The sequence below is a fragment of the Leguminivora glycinivorella genome, chromosome 3 (assembly GCF_023078275.1).
Source record: "Leguminivora glycinivorella isolate SPB_JAAS2020 chromosome 3, LegGlyc_1.1, whole genome shotgun sequence".
Taxonomy (NCBI): domain Eukaryota; kingdom Metazoa; phylum Arthropoda; class Insecta; order Lepidoptera; family Tortricidae; genus Leguminivora; species Leguminivora glycinivorella.
In genome coordinates, this window is record NC_062973.1 from 23,311,232 (window position 1) to 23,335,698 (window position 24,467).

General features: G+C 38.0%; 1 protein-coding gene across 2 annotated transcripts in view; it reads right to left on the bottom strand.

The window, feature by feature from the left end:
• Positions 1-24,467, bottom strand: part of LOC125224930 (acetylcholine receptor subunit alpha-like) — a 167,388-nt gene that overhangs the window by 40,387 nt on the left and 102,534 nt on the right. For both annotated transcript variants that reach the window (XM_048128448.1, XM_048128447.1), the window contains exon 6: positions 9,325-9,461. In XM_048128448.1, coding sequence (XP_047984405.1) covers positions 9,325-9,461 — 137 coding nt within the window. The remainder of the gene's footprint in view (positions 1-9,324; positions 9,462-24,467) is intronic.

Genomic DNA, 24,467 nt, shown 5'->3' on the forward strand with positions numbered 1-24,467 from the left:
TCGCTTCCTGTAAGACTTATTGTATCAAAATCAATAATATATGACATTTATTGTATGTTCTTGCGCGCAATGTAATCCCATGTAAGCCACGGTCGATTCCATCGTAAACGGACCTAGTTAGTTAGTTGTATTGGGCATTTTCCGCAAGTCGACATCCATTGTGCCTATTTTGCGTGAAATAGACGGGGTAGCACTACTCCAACCACCCCAGCTCCTCTACAAATCCTAGCAGTGTTTTCAGGTTGCTAAATACTTCTTTCAGTGTGTTTGGCGTACCTAGATACTTGTTCCTATATACTTCTACCTGTTTACACTCTAGAAGAAAGTGTTTGGTGGTTTCTTCTGCTTCCATGCACGCTCTGCACATGGGGCTATCGGTTATACCTATGTTATTGAGGTGTTTGTTCAGTGTGTTGTGTCCTGTCATCAATCCTACTAGTTTGCGCAGTTGCTGTCTGGGTGTTCTGAGTAGGATTTTTGTGAGTTTTGTATTAGGTTCAGCAAGAATTTCCTTGGTTTGTCTACATGTGTAAACGGACCTTTTATTTCAGCCATTTTTCTTTTCGCCCGAAATAAGTAGGTAAGATCAGGTGGTAAGTAGGTTAAACTTACATAGTTTATTTTACTTGGGGTAAGAACAACAGTATTAGGATGTCTTACAAGAGATAGTTTTGCCCCAGTGTTTGTTGTACTCGTACCTCATCCCACCTTATCATCTTTACATTAGAAATAACCTAAAATAAGACTAGACTAGCTAAATAGACTAGACTTCATAAAATCTATTTATTTTACCGAAATTTGCAAGTCTGAAGCTCGAAAATGATTTAAAGGACAACTAAACTGTTGACTGTAGATAATTACAATCTCGAATCGTAATTCTCCAAATATTTACATTAAACCCTGTTAATTTATATAAACAAGCCGAAATGAAATCTGTGCGCAAACAAGGGTAAGTGTTGTTGTATTAATAGGGTGTAAACGGAGTTCAAGTGTGTGATAGCACACACACACGTGTATAAGGAGTGTTATACACGTACGTGTAAAGAGTGCACACACGTAAGAAGCGTGGAAGACAGCAATTAATCAAGATTTATTGGGCGAAGTTAATCACGGGCGCGGATACGGAAAGTGCGAGTGTGTGTGATCCATAGACCAACCACATTGGATTAGAGATTAGATATCAGCGTTTAAAAGGGAGCTAGCGTATTTTTGTTAGCTTTTACGCCTTTTAAACATATTGCTGTTTTAACAGGCATTTGCTTAAATAGATAAAAGAAAACGACACGAAAAATGCTTGATATTCATTTATTTTTGCCGCGAATCATAATAGGGTCACAGTTTATGCCATGATTAGTATTACCCGTCTTGCTCTAGCTCTGGGATCTGACCGGATAAAAGTAGTCGGTCTGTCAATGAAAAGAAAATTGTAGTAAGTATGTATACTATGTATGGAATGCATATAGACTTACTGCGTTTTAACTTTGAGGAGCAGCGTGAGATACGAGATTTTTTAAAAGTAGTGACGATATGTTTTCTGAGTAATTAAGATAAATGATATAAGCTCGTCAACATATTTTATGTTTGCAGCACGTGGTGAGTAGACGTCCTCAAGTATTCCTATTGGACCCGTGTGTGACATAGTACTGCTGATTGTTACAAATACACGTCATCTTATGGACAAGTCCAATATTAATTGTGGCAGCCGTTTACTAATTTGACACTTTTGAATTTTACATGGAAACGCCCACGAAATTAGGGCAACACGAGTCGCATTAAACATATAAAATTGGGTCACTCACGCAAAGCGTCGGGATATCATCGCGCGCGCTCATTGAAAATGCTCCTCGTTACGGAGCGAAACATGTGGAGCGAACAAATTTACGTGAGTAACCCGATTTTACATGTTTAATATGTCAGTGTCTCACGGTAGTTTTCTTATTAAAACACGAGTCGTGTACGTAGGGTAGTATTATATCTCGAAACTAGCGACCGCCCCGGCTTCGCACGGGTACTATACCTACATGTAAACCTTCCTCTAGAATCACTCTATCTATTAAAAAAACAGCATCAAAATCCGTTGCGTAGTTTTAAAGATTTAAGCATACATAGGGACAGAGAAAGCGACTTTGTTTTATACTATGTAGTGATAGTGATAGTGAAGTGATGAGGGCAGCATGAGTCGTGATCGTCGCGAATATAGTGTTACATTATATCTGATAAGCAAGAAAGTGATCTATGTTATCTGAATAAGCGGCTGGGAATTCGCTATCTCAGCAGGGTCTAAACGGTCGGATCGCTTTTGCTTCAAGAAAGGGTGATCAATGAATGAACAAAACTCAACATTACGTGCCATTTTCAACCAAGAGGGTACTTGTCGGTTATGAATAAATATGAAATAAATATTAAATAAATAAATATTATTGGACATTCTTACACAGATTGACTGAGGCCCACGGTAAGCTCAAGAAGGCTTGTGTTGTGGGTACTCAGGCAACGATATATATAATATATAAATACTTATATACATAGAAAACATCCATGACTCAGGAACAAATATCAGTGCTCATCACACAAATAAATGCCCTTACCGGGATTCGAACCCGGGACCGCGGCGTAGCAGGCAGGGTCACTACCGGCTGCGCCAGACCGGTCGTCGATGAATAAGGCCATAACCATAATAAGTTCATATAATATCGATTTTATCGACAACCGACGATGTCAATCGAAAATGTCAAATCCTACATATTTATACACGTTAATCACGTTATACGTTAAACTTTCGTGAGACATATTGGCCCGAAACATGTCGCAGCAATAGCGATATAATAGCGTGAGTACAACCGTAGATTCATTAATTTTATTATTCCTACATATTTGCATTTACCTTTTCATTTCGTTAATTGTTTTTGTTATACATCGCCTCTGTAAATTACCTATTTGTTTACGTTGTTTCTTTCATAGGTACATTCAAGAAGAAATACGGTAAAAACAATAAAAATATTTTAGAAATTCTAAAATCTTTATCTCAATGCCAAATTACCGTACATTTCTAGAATTACAGATTTATTGACTTGATTTAAACATATGTATTTTTTTTTAAAGTGTTAATGTTAAATAGCTGGACGTGACTCCCCAGTACAGTAAATGAACATGTAATATAGACTAGGAAAAGCAAGCAAGGATTACAGCTTGACAGTTTAATATGTTGTAACACCAGGTGGCGTAGCCGAATGGCACGAAACGACGCCAAACGAAAGCGATACGCCGCTGGCTCTGTCGCGCCAATACGCAAGCGCGATAGAGATAGATATCTACTAGCGCTTCGTTTCGTGAGCGTTTCGTGAGCGATTGTGCCATTCGGCTAGCCACCCAGACAAGACAAGATACATATTGATGTACATACGAGTAGGTATAGGGCAACGCAGCCAACTTAATCCATTTTAAATTTAATAAACCGTGCCTTGTGCCCTAAATTTAATAATAAACGCCTCAAAACCAAGATGTCATTTTTAACCTCCTAATTTACTACCACGCTTAAGGACAGGAGAGCGAGAGGAGACCTTATCGAATGTTTCAAGATTGTTACCCACTGTTACAACCTCCCCGACATTCACAAAGTAGTCGCTATGAGAAGTACCAGCCGCGAGACCCGAGGTCACAGCCTAAAACTGATTCGCACTCCTACTACTACTAAAGCTGCATATCATTCCCTATCCAATCGTGTTGTAGCGGCTTGGAACAGTTTACCGGATAGTGTTGTTACTGCTCCCTCAGTGAATGTGTTTAAAAACAGACTAGACAAGTGGCTTTTAAATAATAAGATAGTGACATGACTTTGCTAACTATAAATCATGAGACACTGTGTGACATAGGCTCATCAGCTGAATAGCTGCTCGCCTATAATTGAATAATAATAATAATAAATATCGCGTCCCAGTTATTGTTTTACGCATTTTTTACCACATTTTTTTTTTGCGTCACAGATACATTCATCAAATTAACGCGGACCTCAAGCACAGTATAAGAACGACTCAGTAGTTAAGACGATACGATACAGGTCAATTCTCCATACAAACGCTCTCGACTATTTCCTTCCTGGTTTTTGAAGATAGAGCAATGATTTTTTCAACATTTTATTATTTTTATCTGTGTCGGACCGTTTTTATTTTTTTGCTATTTTCATTTTAAAAGACGCTAGAGCCAATCAAAAATTTCTAAAAACGCCCTTTTTCAATATGGCTAAAAAAATGTGTGATACTCAAGATCGGACACAATTAGCCAAAAAATCTAAAAGGACCGACACAGATTATTTCATTGTTATTCAGATTCTCAAATTTCGTTCCATTTAAATAAGTTTTGAAGGAGGAAACAGTCGAGAGCGGAACCTCGATTTTAAAGATTTTTTCGCAATATCTTTTAACTGAATTGTTCTTAATGGACAGTTTTTCGATTAATCTAGTTCACACTAGTATATTTAACTGAAATTCCCAAATTGAAAGGGAGACTCCTTTCCATTTTAGCCTTTTCGCTCCCGTAGCGTCTTAATCTCTCGCGATCGGTATTTGCCTCTCTCGCACGCGCCGCGCGCAACCTTGGTAGCGCCACGCAACGCGGTGCGTACTGACGCGACCGGCATCATCCGGTTCCGCATGTACTCTCTGCACCTCGCTCGCGCAGGGCGATACTGAAGGACAAATCGCGCGGCGCAAAATTTGTTAGAAGACTTATTACTGAGTCGTCCTTAAGACTTATTACTGAGTCGTCCTTATACTGTGACATCTATCGTCCTCGAGCAGTACTGCTACTCGACACTAGGTCGACAGTGTTGCGTCTGAATACACCTTATATTAAAGCTGAAGTAATTGAAAGCAAAGTACTGATTAATACTATTGACGGAGCCTGCTGTTTTATTGTACTTTATGCGGAGCTGTTAGACATTTTTTATTTTATCAAATTGTGGTTCTTTGTCATGTCATGTCCGTGTCGGGGGGTTTCATTCGACATGCGAAAATGGTTGTTTGTTGATTTTTCGTTGATGTTGGAAGAATTAATTGTGACTTGTAAAATTGCGGCAGTGACCTGTTAATATTTGAGATTAGCAATCCTTATATAGATGACAAGTGACAACCAAACTAAACTTATTGAACACGAACAGTATTGTAGTAACAAAATTTTACTTTCATTATTTGTTCAATTATTGCATTTTGGCTGTACAGGTTCTGTTGATCGAATCAAAACTATTTTTTCAGTACAGATGGTGATTTTTTTACGCACTAGTGCTAGAAGTGGTTCATTTATTGTCAGGTTGAAACTTCAGAGAGCCATCTGTACTGAAAAACGTCGCACGATACACGTGCGAAAAGGAAATTCCTAACTTGCGTCGATTTAAAACACTCCCTTCGGCCGTGTTTTAATTTATCGCCACTCGTTTCGAACTTCCTTTTTTTTCGCACTTATCGTATCGTATTGTACAATTTAATATGAACTGATCGGCGATAAGATAGAGTTTTAGACTGAGCTCACCGGGTAGGCATTAATGGCCTATTTCACTCTTGCTTCAAAGATGCCGAGAACATAATTTTAAGGAAATACAGATGGCGGTAGACTGGTTACTTGATAGAATAGAGATGTGATAATAATATCAACTGTTATTTTTTTAAATTATGCGAAAGACAAATAGGCAAGTGGAATATAGTCCCTGTTATATTGAAGCAAATTAGTGGAAATTGGGAAGTAATAGGATGCGATTGCGTCTGTGCTTTCTAATTATGTCACATTGCGATGACACTAATTAATTGATATGGTAAAAAGGTAAAATTACTATAATATGTAGAATTGAGGGACTATTTCACGTTTTTCGTTGAATTTTTGATTAAATTAACTTTTACAGAGCTCCTACTTATCTAAAAAAAATACTAAACTTAAGGTTTACAGAAAAGCAATACGTCATGAATCCGCTACAGATGTTATCAATAAAAGAATATGTATACTCTTTCTGTTGAGTAGCCATCGCACAAATTCTATAAGAAAGAAGTACCTAAGCCAAAACATCGTTGAACATTTTATTTAAATTCCATTTCTAAGTAAATATAGGTACTTACGTATACTATAGGAAGAAAAATGTAAACACCATCGAATGTTTATCACTATCGAATCATCTATCAGTAACTTAACTGCATAAATCTCACGCCTACATTTATACCGGAATAATCCCATTTTCTGGATCACCCGATTCACCCTATCACTTCTCGATATACGCAATAGCCTGAATCATTTCGATGGTTACGCGTATACCCGAAATGGCAGAATCAAAGTTCCTGAGGGGGACGTAGATTACTTGCTAAATGGGGCATGCAAGGGGTCACCACACATTACGTTACCTATCTATAACTAACCCGTATTTTCAGATAAGTTTCATAAATTTAAATCTAACCACAAAATTAAAATTTTGAAAATTCCTCCAACACAGTGACCGATTTCCATCAAACATGGCTAAGAACACTCCCGACGAATTCAGCTTTCAAACAAAAAAACTAAATCTAAATCAGTTAATCCGTTTGGTTGCTAAGATGCCACAGAAAGACACACACGCAGATAGACAGACACGTCCAACTTATGACACCTCGTCGTTTTTGCGTCGTGGGTTAAAATGCATCGTCTCCAGAGAGTCCTGACACCACCAGATTAACAAGGCAGTAGGTACTAAGCACTAACAAAGAGGATCGAGTATTATAGAGAGTTACTGTCAAAGTAAAATATGTAATCATAGTGTATAGACTGCCATCTCTCGACACAGGCTTAAAACTTTTGAACTTTAGTTGTGACAATTTGGCCCATGTAGCTTGACATGAGTTAAAATGTCAAATATGAATATTAGCGCCATCTAGCTGAGCGTCCCCTAAAGGTGTAATGCCATCTAGGCCACACCATAACTTGTGTTTATGGTTTTGAGGTACGTTTTTTCCTTGAACTTTATCTGTCTATACGGAAGTACATATGTCTTTGGTACTAATCATCTAAAGTGGCCGTGTTGAATCCGTGTAAAGTAGCTCCACGAGAGGACTCGACCGCAAATGAGTGGGAATCGGGAATGAACACGACACCTCGCCGGCGAACGCTAATTATGTCATATTAAGATGGGCTAATTACGGAAGTCCCCTTGTTTGCAAACCGACGGAATATTAAACGATATTACATCCAGGCCGTTTGGAACGCGAATGCGAGCGAGGGTGGTCCAACAACAATCATAAGAGGGACTTGAAGCAAAACAATGCGTCAAAAATATAAAACGGAGCATGAGGTTCACTCTCTTGGGCTTCAATGAGTATGTATGTTAGAAAATAATTATCTCGTTCTCGCTAACTCTCCGTAGGTTTTATGTTCCGATGGTTTGCTTTATGGCGATCGATACAATATTGGTTATTTTTTTGCAACGCTTTATTTTTTACATATTTTGAAGGAGTGTCTCGACATATTGATGACATTTCTTATAATAAATAATTAGTTTGAATTTGAAATAATATCTCGAGTCGAAATTCGTCAATGTTCAGTAATCTGCGGGAATGACGGCTCAGCTGGGAAAAAGTGAGGTTTCGGCAGTAATCATTATTTACTATTCTGTTCTTATTAATATTCCTAATTTTTTTTTCTTAGTATGAATAGGAAGACGTTTGACCACGATCACACTTGATGATGATGATGGTAAGTGATGATGCGGTCTACGGTGGAGCATGAAATGCTGAATGTTGAATCTCAAATAAGGATTCTGATGAAATTGACTAAATCAGCATGACACATCGCATGTAATTTAAACACTTGTGAAGTAAACTTACTTTTCTTATCTACCTACAGATTCGTATTTTTCCGGGAACGTTCGTATTTTTCATGCTAGTTCAGCCACAGTATAATAAATAGTACTATCGTACAGTATGGCCCAACCCCCTCTCGGTTACATCCAGCTCAAAAACCAGACAGACAGACTGATACGCCCCGCCAACTTGCCGAAATATTTACCATACGCCCCAAATAAAAATTACTCTCTCGGTTTACCATCGTCACAGTTACCGTTCGGTGAAAAATGTCTTTGAATAAAACGCAACCGTCAACCTGTCATATCTCACTCATACAAGCATGGTACGCGTTCACCTACACGAGCTTAGAATGTGTGCTAGGAACGCGCCTCTTTCATATATTTGATCGCCGTGTCCGAGATGTAGTAAAGTAGTACATCTTGTACTCAGGGTCAGACTGACTGAAATAGCATGACACGTTCGTACGTTTCCGTAACAATACGAAGGCAAATCTTTTCGCACTGCATCTGTAGGTACCTATTTAATTTTAAACACTATAAAAGTGCTGTACCGTAATAAAGGTGTGCTTATAACTACGCGACCAACAGAACGCTTTTAACAAATTAAAAGCTTACACGGAACGCACCTGGGGTGTTAAAATAATTGACGCATATTAACGCAAACAGAATATCAGACTTTTTTTCTCTAAAGTCCATCGTTCCTCGTCCGTTGCTGATGACAGTTGAAATGTTCGCACATTATCTTAATGAGGTTAGCTGCTGTGAAAGGCTTGCATAGATGACGCCGTTATAGCTCACCTCAAATTTTGTTCTATGAGATTTGGCTTAAAGAGCTGTAATGCAATACTCGTTTTCAATAAAAATTATGTTTATGTGTTTATGTTTATGTAATGCAGGACGAAAAACCTGCTAAAATCAGCAATTTTATATAAGTTGAGGATTTCATAACCAGGATTACGTAAGGATTTCCATCTGGTGATGAGCGATATGGTCAATTTTGATATTCTAAACGTAATATAAGTAGGTATTAGAACTATAATAGCCGTATAAATAAAGTTTGGTACCGTATAAATTTAGAGACCACACTATTACATTCGGTTGCTGTCATGAGTGTGAAACTATCTTAACTACCTTTGTACCTTTAAATATCAACCAAAAAATATACATACATACAATCACGCCTGTTTCCCAGAGGGGTAGGCAGAGATCACGGATTTCCATTTACTACGATCCTGACAAATTACTTTCGCTTCACACACTTTCATAACGTTTCTCATACACGCTCGTCGGTAACCAAAAAATATGGGTATTTTTTCGCACTGGCGACATAGGGTAAACTCTTCTCATTCGGTGACATGCCTAATTCGGTGATACAAGATTTGAAGCACTATTCCGAAAGAGCATTTTTGGTTGTTTCACCGAATTAGACGTGTCACCGAATGAGGCGAGTTTACCCTACTCACATACTCAGCCACTGATTTTCTATTCGGTGTGGATTGTTTGAAAAGGCTTACCTGATTGACACCAGTATCATGGCGAATATGAGGTATTTCCCGAGGAGGGGCACAACCAGCGACGTGGGGGGGATGATCTCCACCACCAGCAGGAAGAACACGTGGAGACTAATGAGGATTGATATTGACAGCGTCACCTGTTGACAACAAAAAATATTATAATACAGCAATGTTCATTATTAAACTGAGGTAAGTAAAAAAATCCAATTTTCCATGTGTGGTCGCTAGAGGATTAGCAGTAGTATCTTTCTTTAAATAAGTGGTTCACGTGATTTATTTTAAGAGTACGTAGCAGAGTTAAGTGGTCCTTCCTACGAACAAATTTCTATGGAAGGAATAGCTCTTACTCTTACTTATCTCCCTACTCCAGCTTACTGTACCTTGAAGAATAAATAACGATATACAAAAATCATAAATAATTATACACCATAATACAACAAAATTCTTGTCAAATCCCCACAACATCCCTTCCCGCGGTACACCACTTATCCCGTGCCCGATGTATTAATGTACGACATTCGGATATAAAAGCTTGCTTAAAAGCTTACGTCCGTCACGGAATGGGTCGGTATCTCGTACATAACTCGTGGGAAAGCTTGTACAGTCAACAGCACAGCTGTGAATACACCCAAACTTAAATTCAAGCAATATCTTTTTAGCTTGCAACTGCCGTGTTCTTCGCGTTCCGTACATCACATTTAGGTAATTTAATGCAAGTAGCCATTAGCCGTAACAACGTATCTACCTATACCACTTAAATGATTTTCTTTATGTCAGAACGGCGCGAACAATGGAAATCCCTTTTGAGAGCCCTATGTCCCTGATGAGGGATAACAGGATATCATCATCATCATCATCATCGTCAGAACGGCGTTACAACTATAACTATGAGTATTTAGCTGTTTAAAATGTGATCACTATTTATCAACTACGTAATATTTATATATTTCACTTTATATTATATTTAATACATTCACAGACCTGTTTATATATTATTCAAATAATTGCTATCCACTTCTTTATTTTAATCAAATCACTTTTTGTTCCTTATATTGACACTGCCTTTACTTTTCTGAACTATCTTCTTACTTCCTGGGCTTCACGGAAGACCAGTGCTGTAGCATTATATACTGCAGCATATGCTGAGTGGAGTCCTTTTGTGGCCTCTATCTGCAGCATCAGCACCTTTTGTTGTATAATAATAAGCAATACTTTTAAGTATTTAGTTCATAAGATCTCTTTTTTCTCTCTTTTTTTAAATGTATTTGATGCTTTATGATGGTTTCTGCAATAAACGTTTTTCTATTCTATTCTATTCTATTCAAAGTGCCATAATTATGTATACACAACTTAATGTACAGGCAATAAAGTTCTGTATACATATTTTGGCACTTTGTCTGTATTCACATCTGTGTTGTTGACTGTATATTGGGTGTGCCATTGAAACGAGTAAGCTGACCTGAGAAACTGGTATATAAAAGATAAATGTAAGTAGGTAATAAACGGGCAAGACATTTCGGAAATAAGAAATGCGAGTATGAAACTACTTGGTCAAATATACCATCACATGTTGGGATAGATGGATAAAATAGAACTAAGTGGTTCTAATGACCTAAGCGCCGAGAGTACTGTATCTACCTCTAAAATTACTCGTACGTGTATAAGATTGTTTATACTTTTAATAAGATTGTTAGGCACTGTGCCCACCAATGCTATGCTATGAGCTATCGGCTATAAAAACAAACAAAAGATAGTCGCTCCCGTGTGAATAAAAGAGACGCAATGATAGCGCGAGTTATAGTTCGTAGCCTAGCTATGAGCTACAAATCGCTTGCTCTTTCTTTTATTTACACGAGAGCTGTCTTTTGTTCGATTTTATAGCCGATAGCTCATAGATTACACGCATTTGGTGGCCTGAGATTGATTTTTGTTAAGATGTAGGCATAGATGATTATGGTAGTACTTATGCTAAAACCTAACCACAAAATTAAAATTTTGAAAAAACCCCCGACCGCGACATAGTAGACCGATTTTCATGAAACATAGCTAAGAACACTTCCGACTAACTCAGCTTTCAGACAAAAAAAAACTAAATCTAAATCGGTTCATCGGTTCATCCGTTCAGCGAGCAGACAGACAGACAGACAGACAGACAGAAAGACAGACAGACAGACAGACAGACAGACACAGACAGACAGACAGACAGACAGACAGACAGACAGACAGACAGACAGACAGACAGACAGACAGACTTATAACACCCTGACATTTTTGCGTCGGGGGTTAAAAAAGGAAATGAATAACTTCCCAAAAAGTTATCTCTCCCCTTCGGTTCCTCTCCCACTTAGAACGTAATTCACTCAACCGTACAGTTTCATTTCCCCTATTCGATGGCTCAAATTAAAAACGTAAAACATTCACCACGCGTCCACGCCGCATTTGTATTCTTGCCCTACTTTCATTAAACGTTTGTCGGAACAGCCAACCGATAATGGTTTCGGCTTTTATGCCAGTGGCTTTTTGTAATGTAAAAGTATAACGAATAAAGGATTATGTGAATTTGAATTGTAAAATGATTTACTCATATGGGAATTTCAGGACAGAAAAATATTGCTCATATTCTAGTCTAGGTTCGTTTGAGAATTTTTAGACGCTTCGGATTCGAAGTACAGGGGATCGATTTTTAAATTTCGAACGCACGAATTCGCCGTTCGAAAAGTCTGTGGAAAACGACGTCATGCTATTTTTGAAAAACGACGGCTAGTATTTTTAAAACTAGTGGTAATGACCACTTGTTTCCGAGGGTCACTATCAAATTTACCTTATCGCTAAAAGACTATATAGCTGACATGTCTGGATTGTGTTATGTCTTTGAGGCTACGTAGACATGAAAGCTAAATGCGTCTTTAGCAAAACGTCTGGATCTTAGTACGTAACAATTTAAAATGATCTAACTGCAAAACATCTTCATCTTCGAATATCTGTATTACAAAACAGACATGAACGCTAAACAGTCGAGGAGCAAAAAGTCTGGATTGTTTAATGTTGTTATTGCTAAATAGAATAAACGCCAAACGACCCGTTAGCAAAACGTCTGGTTTTAAAATGCTTAAGTGCCTTGAGAATTCAAACCTTCTCGCACTGTTAATAAGAACTGTTACATATTTATTATAAACCATGACGTCCATGACACATTATATTTCCGGACGTTTTGCTACTGTATCGTTCTGTGTTGACGTCAATTAACTAACTTCACTTTTGACTTTTTAGATATGCTAATCATACGGACTATGTATGTATATTTCCAGACGTTTGGCTACTCATTCATTCTAAGTCTTAGCCATCCAGTTAAATTAACTTTTTGCTGATTGAGTATTCTACTTTCAAGTCATCCCAGTGACTTTATGCTGACTGTATATTTACATTTTCTGACATCTAGCCGAAATAGTCGTTTAGCGATAAGATAAACTTGATAGTGACCCGTTTCCGATTCCGTTAGTACAATTTAAATCGCTAGTAGTGGAGATATTATGGAACGAATTGTACGAAATCTATTAGCCGAATATTTTGGTAACCAATTTTTTAGATTTTAGGTATTTTTAACGGTGTAAAATCTTGTAGGTAAATCAAATACTACAAACCAATTCATCCTACCGACTGCGCCATGTAATACTAAGATTTGAAAAAACAACAACCATTTCCAATTTCGTCTGCGAAAGTTTCATTCAACAGTTAAAATATTAAAAAAAGTCATATAAATTTTTGAGCTTAGGTAATAATTACTTTCCTTTCATACTTTTGTAAGTATAAATGAACTTAAATTATGTGTCCACGTTCGTTAGGATCATAAACAAATCTGCAAGTTTATATTAAAAATAAGAACAACAACAAATAACGATAGGTCATCTTAGTTTCGGCGCAGTACCTTAGTTCTATAATTAGTTTACCCTTGTACCTTGTAGGTGCGATGAAAGACGCGCTAAAAGGATTGGCAAGGTAAGCGAAAACATTGTGCGAATTCTCGCTCCAAATGGCCAAGTTACGACGCCCCTTGAGACGTTAAATTCAAATAAAAGGAGAAATTCAGAGAAAAGTGGACAGCTCAAATATTAGCCTTTTACCACGACGATTAACGACCGAAGCAACTTTTACTACTCTCTCGAGACAAAGACGTAAGTCATTCGTATTTTAAACGATGTAAGATGGAATTCTTAGCCCCTACCATCAGTTAGTGACGATTTAGAATACGGGTATGTTACCTAATAAGCAAAAAAATACAGGAATAGTCATTGTAGCAAAAAAAACCGGCCAAGAGCGTGTCGGGCCACGCTCAGTGTAGGATTCCGTAGTGTTCCGTATTTTTCTCAAAAACTACTAAACCGATCAAGTGCAAAACTATTTTCCTAGAAAGTCTTGAGTTCTACTTTTGTGATTTTTATCATATTTTTTAAACATATGGTTCAAAAGTTAGAGGGGGGGGATGCACTTTTTTTTCCTTTAGGAGCGATTATTTTCGAAAATATTAATATTATCAAAAAACGATCTTAGTAAACCCTTATTTATTTTTAAATACCTATCCAAAAATATATCACATGTTGGGGTTGGCATGAAAAAAAATATCAGCCCCCACTTTACATGTAGGGGGGGTACCCTAATAAAACATTTTTTTTCCATTTTTTATTTTTGCACTTTGTTGGCGTGATTGATATACATATTGGTACCAAATTTCAGATTTCTAGTACTGACGGTTACTGAGATTATCCGCAGACGGACGGACGGACGGACGGACGGACGGGTGGACGGACGGACGGACAGACAGACATGGCGAAACTATAAGGGTTCCTAGTTGACTACGGAACCCTAAAAAAGGCACAACGGCACGAACTAGAACAAATTTATAAAGTCTGACCAGAAATATATGACTATTATGGTCAAGAGGGCGCTGTCATTCTAATATATGCGGTGACAGTTCAGTATCGTACGCTGAAAATACGTACGTATGTACGTATATATGTATATACAATCACGTCTGTATCCCATAAAGGGGTTTGCAGAGCACATGAAACTACCCAAGTTTCAGTGCTACTCCCGCCTCCCACTTTACTTCGCACTTGTATCGTAATGTACTATTCCCTGACGTTTACGATATCAAGTACAAAACAATACAAATACTCTTTATTGTCATCATCATTCATCATCATTGGCCTTAACATCTGTTGCAGACGATTTATGGTGTAATATTCGAAGAGCACCTTTTCTGATGACTTATTAGACCGATGCGAGACCGACATAGTCTACCGCAGGACTGACAAGAGAAGTTTGCGGAAATCGGCGCTGATACACCTTGGCGTCGCTTCTGTCTCTTATCAGCGAGTGCAGCAAACCATGACTCATCGCAAATTTTGCGACCCTCCACAATGCATTTGCGCCACTCCGTTCGTTGTTCTGCAACCTTCTCCCAGAGTCGATAGTCAAAATGAAAGGCAATCATGTCCCTCTTTGTGCAGTCTTTAAAACGAAGCACACTGAGAGAAATTTGCATTGTGAATTTAACAAGTTCGACTTGTTGCGGTTTATCCGTTTGAATCAGCCAAACGTATGTTTAAAACAATATGTGTCAGGTTGTTTTTATAAAATCGACTTGTTGATTTAAATATATTGCCGATTCAAATGACAAGTAGCTTGTTGTTTGAACCAAAGAGCACGTAGGCGCTATTTTAACCAAAAAACTTGTTGAACGAACATGAAAACTGGTTGTATTTTTTCTCAGTGCAACGGCCTTCCAACGCTACGCTTTGCATTCACAACAGCACCAAGAAGAACACGACGAGGTAGTCGAGAGGGTTCCATCCTGTGCACATGCCCTAACCAACGTGCACCTTGATAAAATACAACAATTCAAAACAAGGAGGCAACACGAACAAAGGTAAACAACAGGCGGTTTTATTGCTAAAGAGCGATTTCTTCCAGACAACCTTAAGTTAGCGGAAATGGACAAATTTACATTATGTCAGTATCAAGTAACGTATTCTAAAAATCAAAAACTTATAGTATAGGCTGTCTTGGAAAGGCATAAGTCATTACCAGACGTTAAGTGTTACCGGCATTTTATTGCGGGCTTAAGAGTCGTTTGAGCGCGATGGCGACCTTTTATCAGTTTTATAAAGCCGCGATCAAAGCCATTTTACGGAGTCATCTTGAATACTGTATTGTTCTAAAGACCAATTGAACATTAAGATTTTTGAATGACTTAGCAAAAAAAGTAAATTTTTTGATATTAGCTGCCCGCCACATTAGCTAAATTACCACCATCTGATAAGTTATTAAGTATCATTAATACCAAGATAGATTTACCTTTACACAAATGTGTTACCTAATAAGGCACTGGTCAGTTACAGGCAGGGCTCGGATACCGGTTATATTTTCAAATAGTTATCATGTACTTGAGGCAAAACCTTTTCATTTCGTTTTCGCTCGAAAAACCGCTATTTTTAAACTGGTTTTTAAGGGAACGTTTTCATAAAGGTTTCGTTCGATTAACCGGTTTAGAACAAAATAAACCGGTTTATTCTACATATAGCATGATAGGTAACTACTGTTCTAACCAAACCAAAAATGTCGTTGTGTGAATGTAGGTATTTACGCGGCGCCGGTACGTTCGCCGCTTGTCGAATAAACTGGTTTATTTCGGTTAAAATAAAATTTCATAACGTTTAAGTTCTTTTAAAAGTTCGAAGTAAAATCCAAATAAACCGGTTTTAACCGGTACACAATAAACCGGTTCCGAGCCTTACGAGCGAGTTATAGTTCGTAGCCGAGCGATGAACTATAAATCGCTCTCTCTCTCTTTCCTACTGTGGGTACCAAAGTTATTTATGTTGCGTCATAATAAAATATATAATGGTCAGTTAAGTTACACCTAACTGTATCTGTCAAAGTAGTAAAAAGTACGTAAAAGTAGATCCTGCATTAAACATTAAAGGATGGCAGAAGGTGAGACAAAATATATATTGGTGAAATAAATCTACAGCCATGAATAATAAACGAGGGTTTATTAGGGGACATAAACACAAACTGGGACAAGAAAATTGATAAAAAAGGGACCGGGCGTAGTTAAAAAGCAACTTGGCGTGATGCATCAGAAAAATTAAAATGTTTTTGGTCTTATAAAGACGAGTTACATATTATTACAGATATAATATTTAAAAATAAGCTTGTTCTTATTCCTGCCGCGTTAAGAGAACAAATGTTAAAAATCATTCATGACGGTCATCAGGGCATTGACCGCTGCAAGAGCCGCGCGCGAGAGGTATTGTTCTGGCCGGGCATCACGCGCGACATTGAGTCGTATGTGCGGCGCTGCGAGGCCTGCCAGGAGTGCCAGAATGCTCCCGCTAGGGAACCTATGTTACCTATACCTATTCCAGAACTGCCGTGGTGCAAAGTAGGAATGGATATATTTGAGTATAGAAAGCAGTACTTCTTGATTATGGTTGATTACTTCTCTGGATTCATTGAGGTAGCACAGTTGAAAAACATAACATCATTGTCTGTAATTACTGTTATGAAAGAAAATTTTGCTAGATACGGAATACCGCAAACAGTAATTACAGATAATGCAACCACATTTACAAGTCGGGATTTTAATAGGTTCAAAGATCAATGGGGATTTGCCCACGTAACATCATCTCCTCATTATCACCAGTCAAACGGGAAATCGGAACGTGCAGTTCAAAGTTTAAAAAAGATTTTAACAAAATCAATAAATAGTGGTACTGATTTCTACCTAGATCTGTTAAGTTACAGAAATACGCCGCGCGGTAACATAGGTTCTCCCGCGCAATTGCTAATGGGACGAAGGTTAAATTGCAGACTGCCCGTTCATCATAGTTTGTTAGAACCGGTAAATATGAACTTGTCGTGCCATAAAGCACTAATTGAAAAACAGAATAAAACCAAAACAAACTATGACAAACGTTGTAGGCATCTTCGAAAATTAAATGTTGACGATGATGTAATAATAATGGATCACACGAACATAACTAATAAAATGAGAGGTAAAATTGTAAAGACATGTAGTACTCCTCGATCATACATAATAAGAAATCGGAGAGGTATGGAATACCGTCGTAATCGCAGGCATTTAATAAAGTGCGAGCCGGGCGTGTCCCCGCCACCGTCCACGCAGTCGCTCGCACTGGGTTCGAGTCCGCTCGATGTAAAGGCTGCGCCCACTGCCGAGCCGGCTCCGAACCCGGGACCGAGCGGTGGCGGTACTGCCCAGACTACCGTGTCAAATGAGCCCACATTGACTCGTAACAGAGCTCGCAAAATGGGTATTGATATTAATAGCTTATTTTAGATACCTATGCCTAATTACTTGTACTCATTTAAAAACTTAAATAAGTATGTAGTTTGTAGGTATAAGTATATACGCCATTTTATGTTGAGATAATTATTCTCTCTTCTCTTTGCTTACTATTACTTTTGATTATTTTTTTTTTGTTGCTTTTTTTTTTTTTTTTAAACAAAGAGAAGACGAATGAGTAAGTGTATACTAGTTTACTTGAGTTGTATACTAACCTATGCGTCCTATACGCTAGTAGGTAATGTAGGTAATACTCTTTAATAAACTGTTTATTAAAGATAAGTTTAGATTGTGTTTCTATATTGCATGCTTTTTATTTTTAAGGGAAAGATGTTGTAGGTAGCTTAAGAATAAGTAAAATCTACCCGTTATTATTTCAATAAACCAGTTGTCATCTGAGCTCGGTGTTTGATTTACTACAACCAGCAAGGCTATTATGCTTCCAATTTTATCACTTATCAAACAAATAAGACATCTGTCACTCTCACACTGACATACTTGTCAGAACGTGACGGATGCTTTGTTAGCCCGGCAGGCAGGCAAGCATGGTCGCGCGATAAATGATAAAACATCAGGCCCCGTAGCCGAATGGCATTTCTACGACGCGGAACGAAAACGAAACGCCGCGAAAGGTAGTCTGGCTCTGTCGCGCCAATACGCAAGAGCGATAGAGATAGATATCTACGAGCGTTTCGTTTCGTGAGCGTTTGTGCATTCGGCTACGCACGCTGGCCGTCACTATCGCACTTACAAATAGTGCGATAGATGGCCTCATCATCCTCCTTGCGTTATCCCGGCATTTGCCACGGCTCATGGGAGCCTGGGGTCCGCTTTGACAACTAATCCCAAGATTTGGCGTAGGCACTAGTTTTTTCGAAAGCGACTGCCATCTGACCTTCCAACCAGAAGGGTAACTTGACCTTACTTAAATTAGTCCGGTTTCTCAAGATGTTTTCCTTCACCAAAAAGCGACTCGCAAATATCAAATGACATTTCGCACATAAGTTCAGAAAAACTCATTGGTACGAGCCGGGTTCGAACCCGCGACCTCCGGATCGAAAATCGCACGCTCTTACCGCTAGGCCACCAGCGCTTTAATAGTGATGGCCTGATGTTTTATCATAATTATTGTAATATACCTACGAGTATAAGAATAAATAAGTACAAACAGTACATATATAAAAATGCAATTACTCTGTCACTAGGTAGTATTGCTTAAATAAAATAAATAAATTTTATTAAAGCACACAAAATTTTCTTTAAGTATAAAAATAACTCTCCCGTGAATACAAGTTTAATTCGACCACTCGTTTCCAAATTGGGTCCTCGTATGGTTTATTTAACATGCAAATGTACTTGTATTTTTCTGCTTTGCACGTGCCTAACTTCACTTTGTAATTTTAATTACATGTTCGGTAATTAATATTCCATGACACTTACTTAGGTATATGAGTAGGTATATAACCGTGGTCAATAAATAAGAGTTTAAAGAAGGCTCTTTGTTTCCACAGGAAATGAATACTTGTTGAGACATCCCGATATCTTACGATTCATTAACAATAGAATAAACAATAACATCTAAGCATATCCTTGGGGTGAAGATACTGTTTTTTTTGATATAGGCTACTTGACCCTTTTTTAAAGTCTATTTTATATTATTTATTACTGTCCAATTAACCGAAAAAAAATTCTACCATATTTTATTACGACTTGAAAACCACAAAAAAACATTTATAAAGTTTACTTTAACTTAATAGGCAAAAACATCATTAGCCATGTTAATCTATAGATTGTCTGCGCATGACGTAAATCGAATTGAGCACAAAAAATTCTGACATTTAAGTTATGAGGCATAAAGTTCATCATGTCAGTGATTGACTTGGCATTAAGTTACGTTAGTTTCTATGACGTCACTATACGTCTGACAGACAGCGTTTTCGGTGGCCAAAGTTAAAATAAATATTACACACATTTTTAATCGAAAATACGTAGCCACCATCCATAGAAATTGGTTTCTTATGTCAAATACTACAGGAAACAATCATTTCTTGTGCCAAATTCGGTAAGAGTCTAGTAGCCTATTCATCATCATCATCATCATCATCATCATCATCATCATATCAGACCTTTATCGCCCACTGCTGAGCATAGGCCTCTCTTCTAGTACCTACGCCACTTTTCCCGGTTCTGGGCTAGTCTGATATTCATCACATCAACCACTAACTACTGTACGGGATTGCAATAACATACGATATTGCAAGTCTTGCAACTGGTTCGCGATCTATCGGCCGAGCGTGTTGCAGTTCACGTCATCATTTACACAGTTTGTTTGCGGATCGCATTACCCACTTGCTGAGCGGATCACGCCGTTAGTCAAAGCTCGAGTTGAACGGCTTTCGGTATAGGTACTCTTGGGTCGTCTCGTCCGTTTTTCGTCACATTCCTAAATTGGTCCGATTCTGCTTTTGTCAGCCATTCTTTATTCGTCACGATCGTCGATGGTCTTTCTCAACTACGGCCAATTTCGCTGTTCATCTCTATCTTAATCTCGTCATAATCTTCTTTCGGCATCTTCGCTGTTAAATATATTATTTTCGTGTTTTTTCGTACTCTTAGGTCGGTACCAACTTAGAATATGACCAATTACGAAATGACGAAAAACAATCGAGTCGAAAAAAAAAACAAATCATTATGGTCAAAGACTAAGTTGACGAATGAAGAATGTCTGACGAAAGCAGAATCGGACAAATTTAGGAACATGACGAAAAACGAACGAGTCGACCCGAGAGTATACCCGGGTTTCAATGTTTGATATTTGATGTTGATATTGCTATTTATTCGTTCAATAAAAAGCACACAATTACAGAGCCACAAATTTCTTTTCCCCTCACTAGCTCGGAAACACGTGTTTTGTCCTTTAATACCAGCGGGTAAAAAGGCATTTTATCCACTAGTGGGTAAAGTAATTTGACCTTGAATGAAGTCAAATTAACTGCTTTAAAATTGATAAAAGTAGTGAATCTAGTAATAAAGATGATTTACCACCTGTGGAAATACTGGAAGCAGTGATAAACGCATTTTTTGCGTTGTAGTTTCCTCGCTATTGTGAGGGGAAAAGTTTTGTGTTACACTCGGGTGCAAATCGCTTCGCTCGTGGTTCAACTATAGAGTCCTTCCACTATCTCGTTTTTCAATTCCACACTCGGCGTTAAAATACAACTTTGCCCCCTTTATAATAAATAACTATTATTTACCCGTCCATGCATTTATTATGTGTAACACTTTGAATTGCAAAACAGGTGCAAGGGGTCTATCAAAATCGCTCAGTGATCGAATCTACACCTGACAGAATGCATTTTTAATAAGATTAGTGTCGATTTGACGTGGATGAAAATTTACAATTTATAGGACCATGTCAAATAATGGCCATTTATTGAAAAAAAATTCCACTTTCTTTCGTGAGATAGGAATATTAAATACAGGAAAATAACTAATTAAAAAAAACATTTATTGCCCTTTATTTATGTATTTTAAAGACTAAAGGCAAATTTTAATACCACTGTTGTTGCAATATTTGTTATGTTTACGATTTAAAATTTAATCCAAAGTTATAAGTCAAGTCTGTCTTTTTCATTTCAGCATAGTAACACACCCCGGACACTGGCGATCAAATATATGAAAGAGGCGCGTTCCCAGCACACAGTCTAAGCTCGTGTAAGTGAACGCGTACTATGCTTGTATGAGTGAAATATGACAGGTTGACTGTTCGCGTTTTTGACAGGCGGTAACTGTGCGCTTCCAGCGGGGAGCGGGAGCGACCATACTGTACGAGAGCACTCTTTATTATACTGTGATAGTAGCGTAAATCCATCACATGGACGTGATAAGTAAAACTTAAGATAAGAATAAATTGATCGATGGGACGATGTTTCCTGTCATTACGTATTCAAAGTCCGGAGGGCGATTAGTTGGTGTCATTTTTCACCGCGTAACGACGTCGCTATATATTACTTTAGAAGTGTATAAAGCGTTACGTAACTGTGACGAAAAACTTTTGGTTCGTAGGAACTGAGCTTTTAGAGTAATTTTTATTTGAAAACGTGGCGTATGGTAAATATTTCGGCAAGTATTGTTTTTAACCCCCGACGCATAAACGACGGGGTGTTAAGTTTGACGTGTCTGTCTGTGTGTATGTCTGTCTGTCTGTCTGTTTGTCTGTCTGTCTGTCTGTCTGTTTGTCTGTCTATCTGTCTGTGTGTGTGTCTGTCTGTGGCATCGTAGCTCGCGAAAGGAAGAACTGATTTTGATTTAGTTTTTTTGTCTGAAAGCTGAGTTAGTCGGAAGTGTTCTTAGCCATGTTTCATGAAAATCGGTCCACTATGTCGCGGTCGGGGGTTTTTTCAAAATTTTAATTTTGTGGTTATAAATGAGATTAAACGCACCGCTTAGTATGAAATTTACACTAAGGGCTCTATTTTTATTTAGTACTAGCAACTTCCGCGGCTTCACTCGCATTGAATTCGAAAATTGCGGAATTATCCATACAAACTTCCACCCACCCCCCCATTTTAGGGAAGTGGGGAGTTAAAAAGAGACAAAAAGTAGCCCATGTCACTTTCCATCCCTGCAACTATCTCCACTTAAAAAATCACTTTAATTCGTCGCTCCGTTTTGCCGTAAAAGATGGACAAACAAACAGACACACGCACTTTCCCATTTATAATATTAGTATGGATTGTAAATCTTGTCGGCTCGTGAGATTCGTGAAGAAGATTGCTACAATAAGGGAGAATAATTTCTAAAAAGGCATATTCCAACATTCACTGAACAACATTATCATACCAACTAGCTTCATTTGACTTATTCCGTCTATTGTCCTTTGAATCGTCGGCAACCCGAACCCTTCTTGGAACTTGTGCACTCCTTTTTACTGTGTATTTAACACAGCAAAAGGGAATCTACAAGTTTCTAATGGGGTGGCAACGCGCATGTGACACTCTATGAGTTGCAGGCGTCCATAGGTTACGGTGACCGCTTTCCATCAGGCGGGCCGTATGCTTGTTTGCCACCGATGTAGTATTAAAAAAAAATCTACTCTAATCTTACAGTTAGTTTCCATTTGTTTGAAAGACTGTTTCCTCTTAAATACAATATTTAGAGTAGATCTCTCGTAAGGCTGATTGACACGGTACGATATCTCGCATAGGGGAAACTGGGGAGGGTTGATATCCCCTTTTTATTTTAGGCTCGATTTTTTCGGACGTATTTAAACGATAAAAATATTGGTTAATTTTTTTGTCGCATCGGACATTTTTACCATGTGTACATAAGACATCTCTCTTAGAATACAGATGACTGCCCATGATTTTTCCTTATGATACTCATATTCAAGGAAAGCCAACAAAGCTGTAATTTTTCATAGCGTCGTAACGTTATTGTAACGTTATGCACACTGGTTCTCTAGCCAAGCGCACAATTCTTGACACTGAGTATTATCGTAGTTTTCTCTCTCTATCGCTCTTTGGTATTGGCGCGCCAGAGACGTTCGTATCCTTTGCCAAGGGCGTCAAATATTGTACGTTTGGCTAGAGGTCTTGTTACTGAGATGCACATTTATTACAGACCGCGGCTATTAATGGAGATGAGTCGAGGATTGAGCGTGGACAGCCATCATTTGCAAGCGCGGATCCAGCTTCGTGCCCAGGGGGGGTCATGTGGTCTATTTGTATGGCCAGCCTAGGCTCCAGGGGGGGGGGGGCATGACCCCCATGACCCCCCCCCTGGATCCGCGCATGATCATTTGTCTACGGCTCTTAGAAGACGTGGTTTAAGGAAGCATTAGACTGTATGGTGAAAGCAGATACCTAATTAATGTGTTAGTTTTCAGTAAAACGTCCCACTTTGTCGCTTACGACACTGAGAAAAAATACAACCAGTTTTCATGTTCGTTCAACAAGTTTTTTGGTTAAAATAGCGCCTACGTGCTCTTTGGTTCAAACAACAAGCTACTTGTCATTTGAATCGGCAATATATTTTAATCAACAAGTCGATTTTATAAAAACAACCTGACACATATTGTTTTAAACATACGTTTGGCTGATTCAAACGGATAAACCGCAACAAGTCGAACTTGTTAAATTCACAATGCAAATTTCTCTCAGTGTATAAAGATTTGCTTTCATCTTTATATGAATAAACTGACAAAACGGCTTTATAGCAATCGACAAAGTAGGACGTTTTACTGAACGAACTTACTATGCGCTATTGTGATGCAGACATAGGGTTGTAAAAAAACGGTTTTTTTTCTAGCTTGAAAAAAAAACATGAAAAAAACCGTGAAAAAAAACAGTTTTTTTTCTGGAGTATGTTTTTTTTTCTAAAGTACGAAATCACAAAATTTGCAAAGTAGTTAATACTTTTATACAGTTTTTTAGACTTAATGTTAACTATTAAACGAATTTAATCAAATAACTTTAATTTCTGGTCTTATAAAAGTAATATTTACGAAATGTATAGTTGTAGTTATCACTATTTACTGTTGGAAACACCACCGCCTCTCCACGCTACACGCCGCATCGGGGATTCCCCAATAAACGTTTGTATACTGAATTAAAATGTACGTTATTGTTATTGAAACACGTTACTATACTCACGAAAAACCGTTATTGTCGTATTATTTGTTCATCTGAAAAAAAACCATATTTAGAAAAAAAACCAAGGTGCTCGGTTTTTTTTCATGTTTTTTTTTCATAATTCTGAAAAAAAACATTTGTTT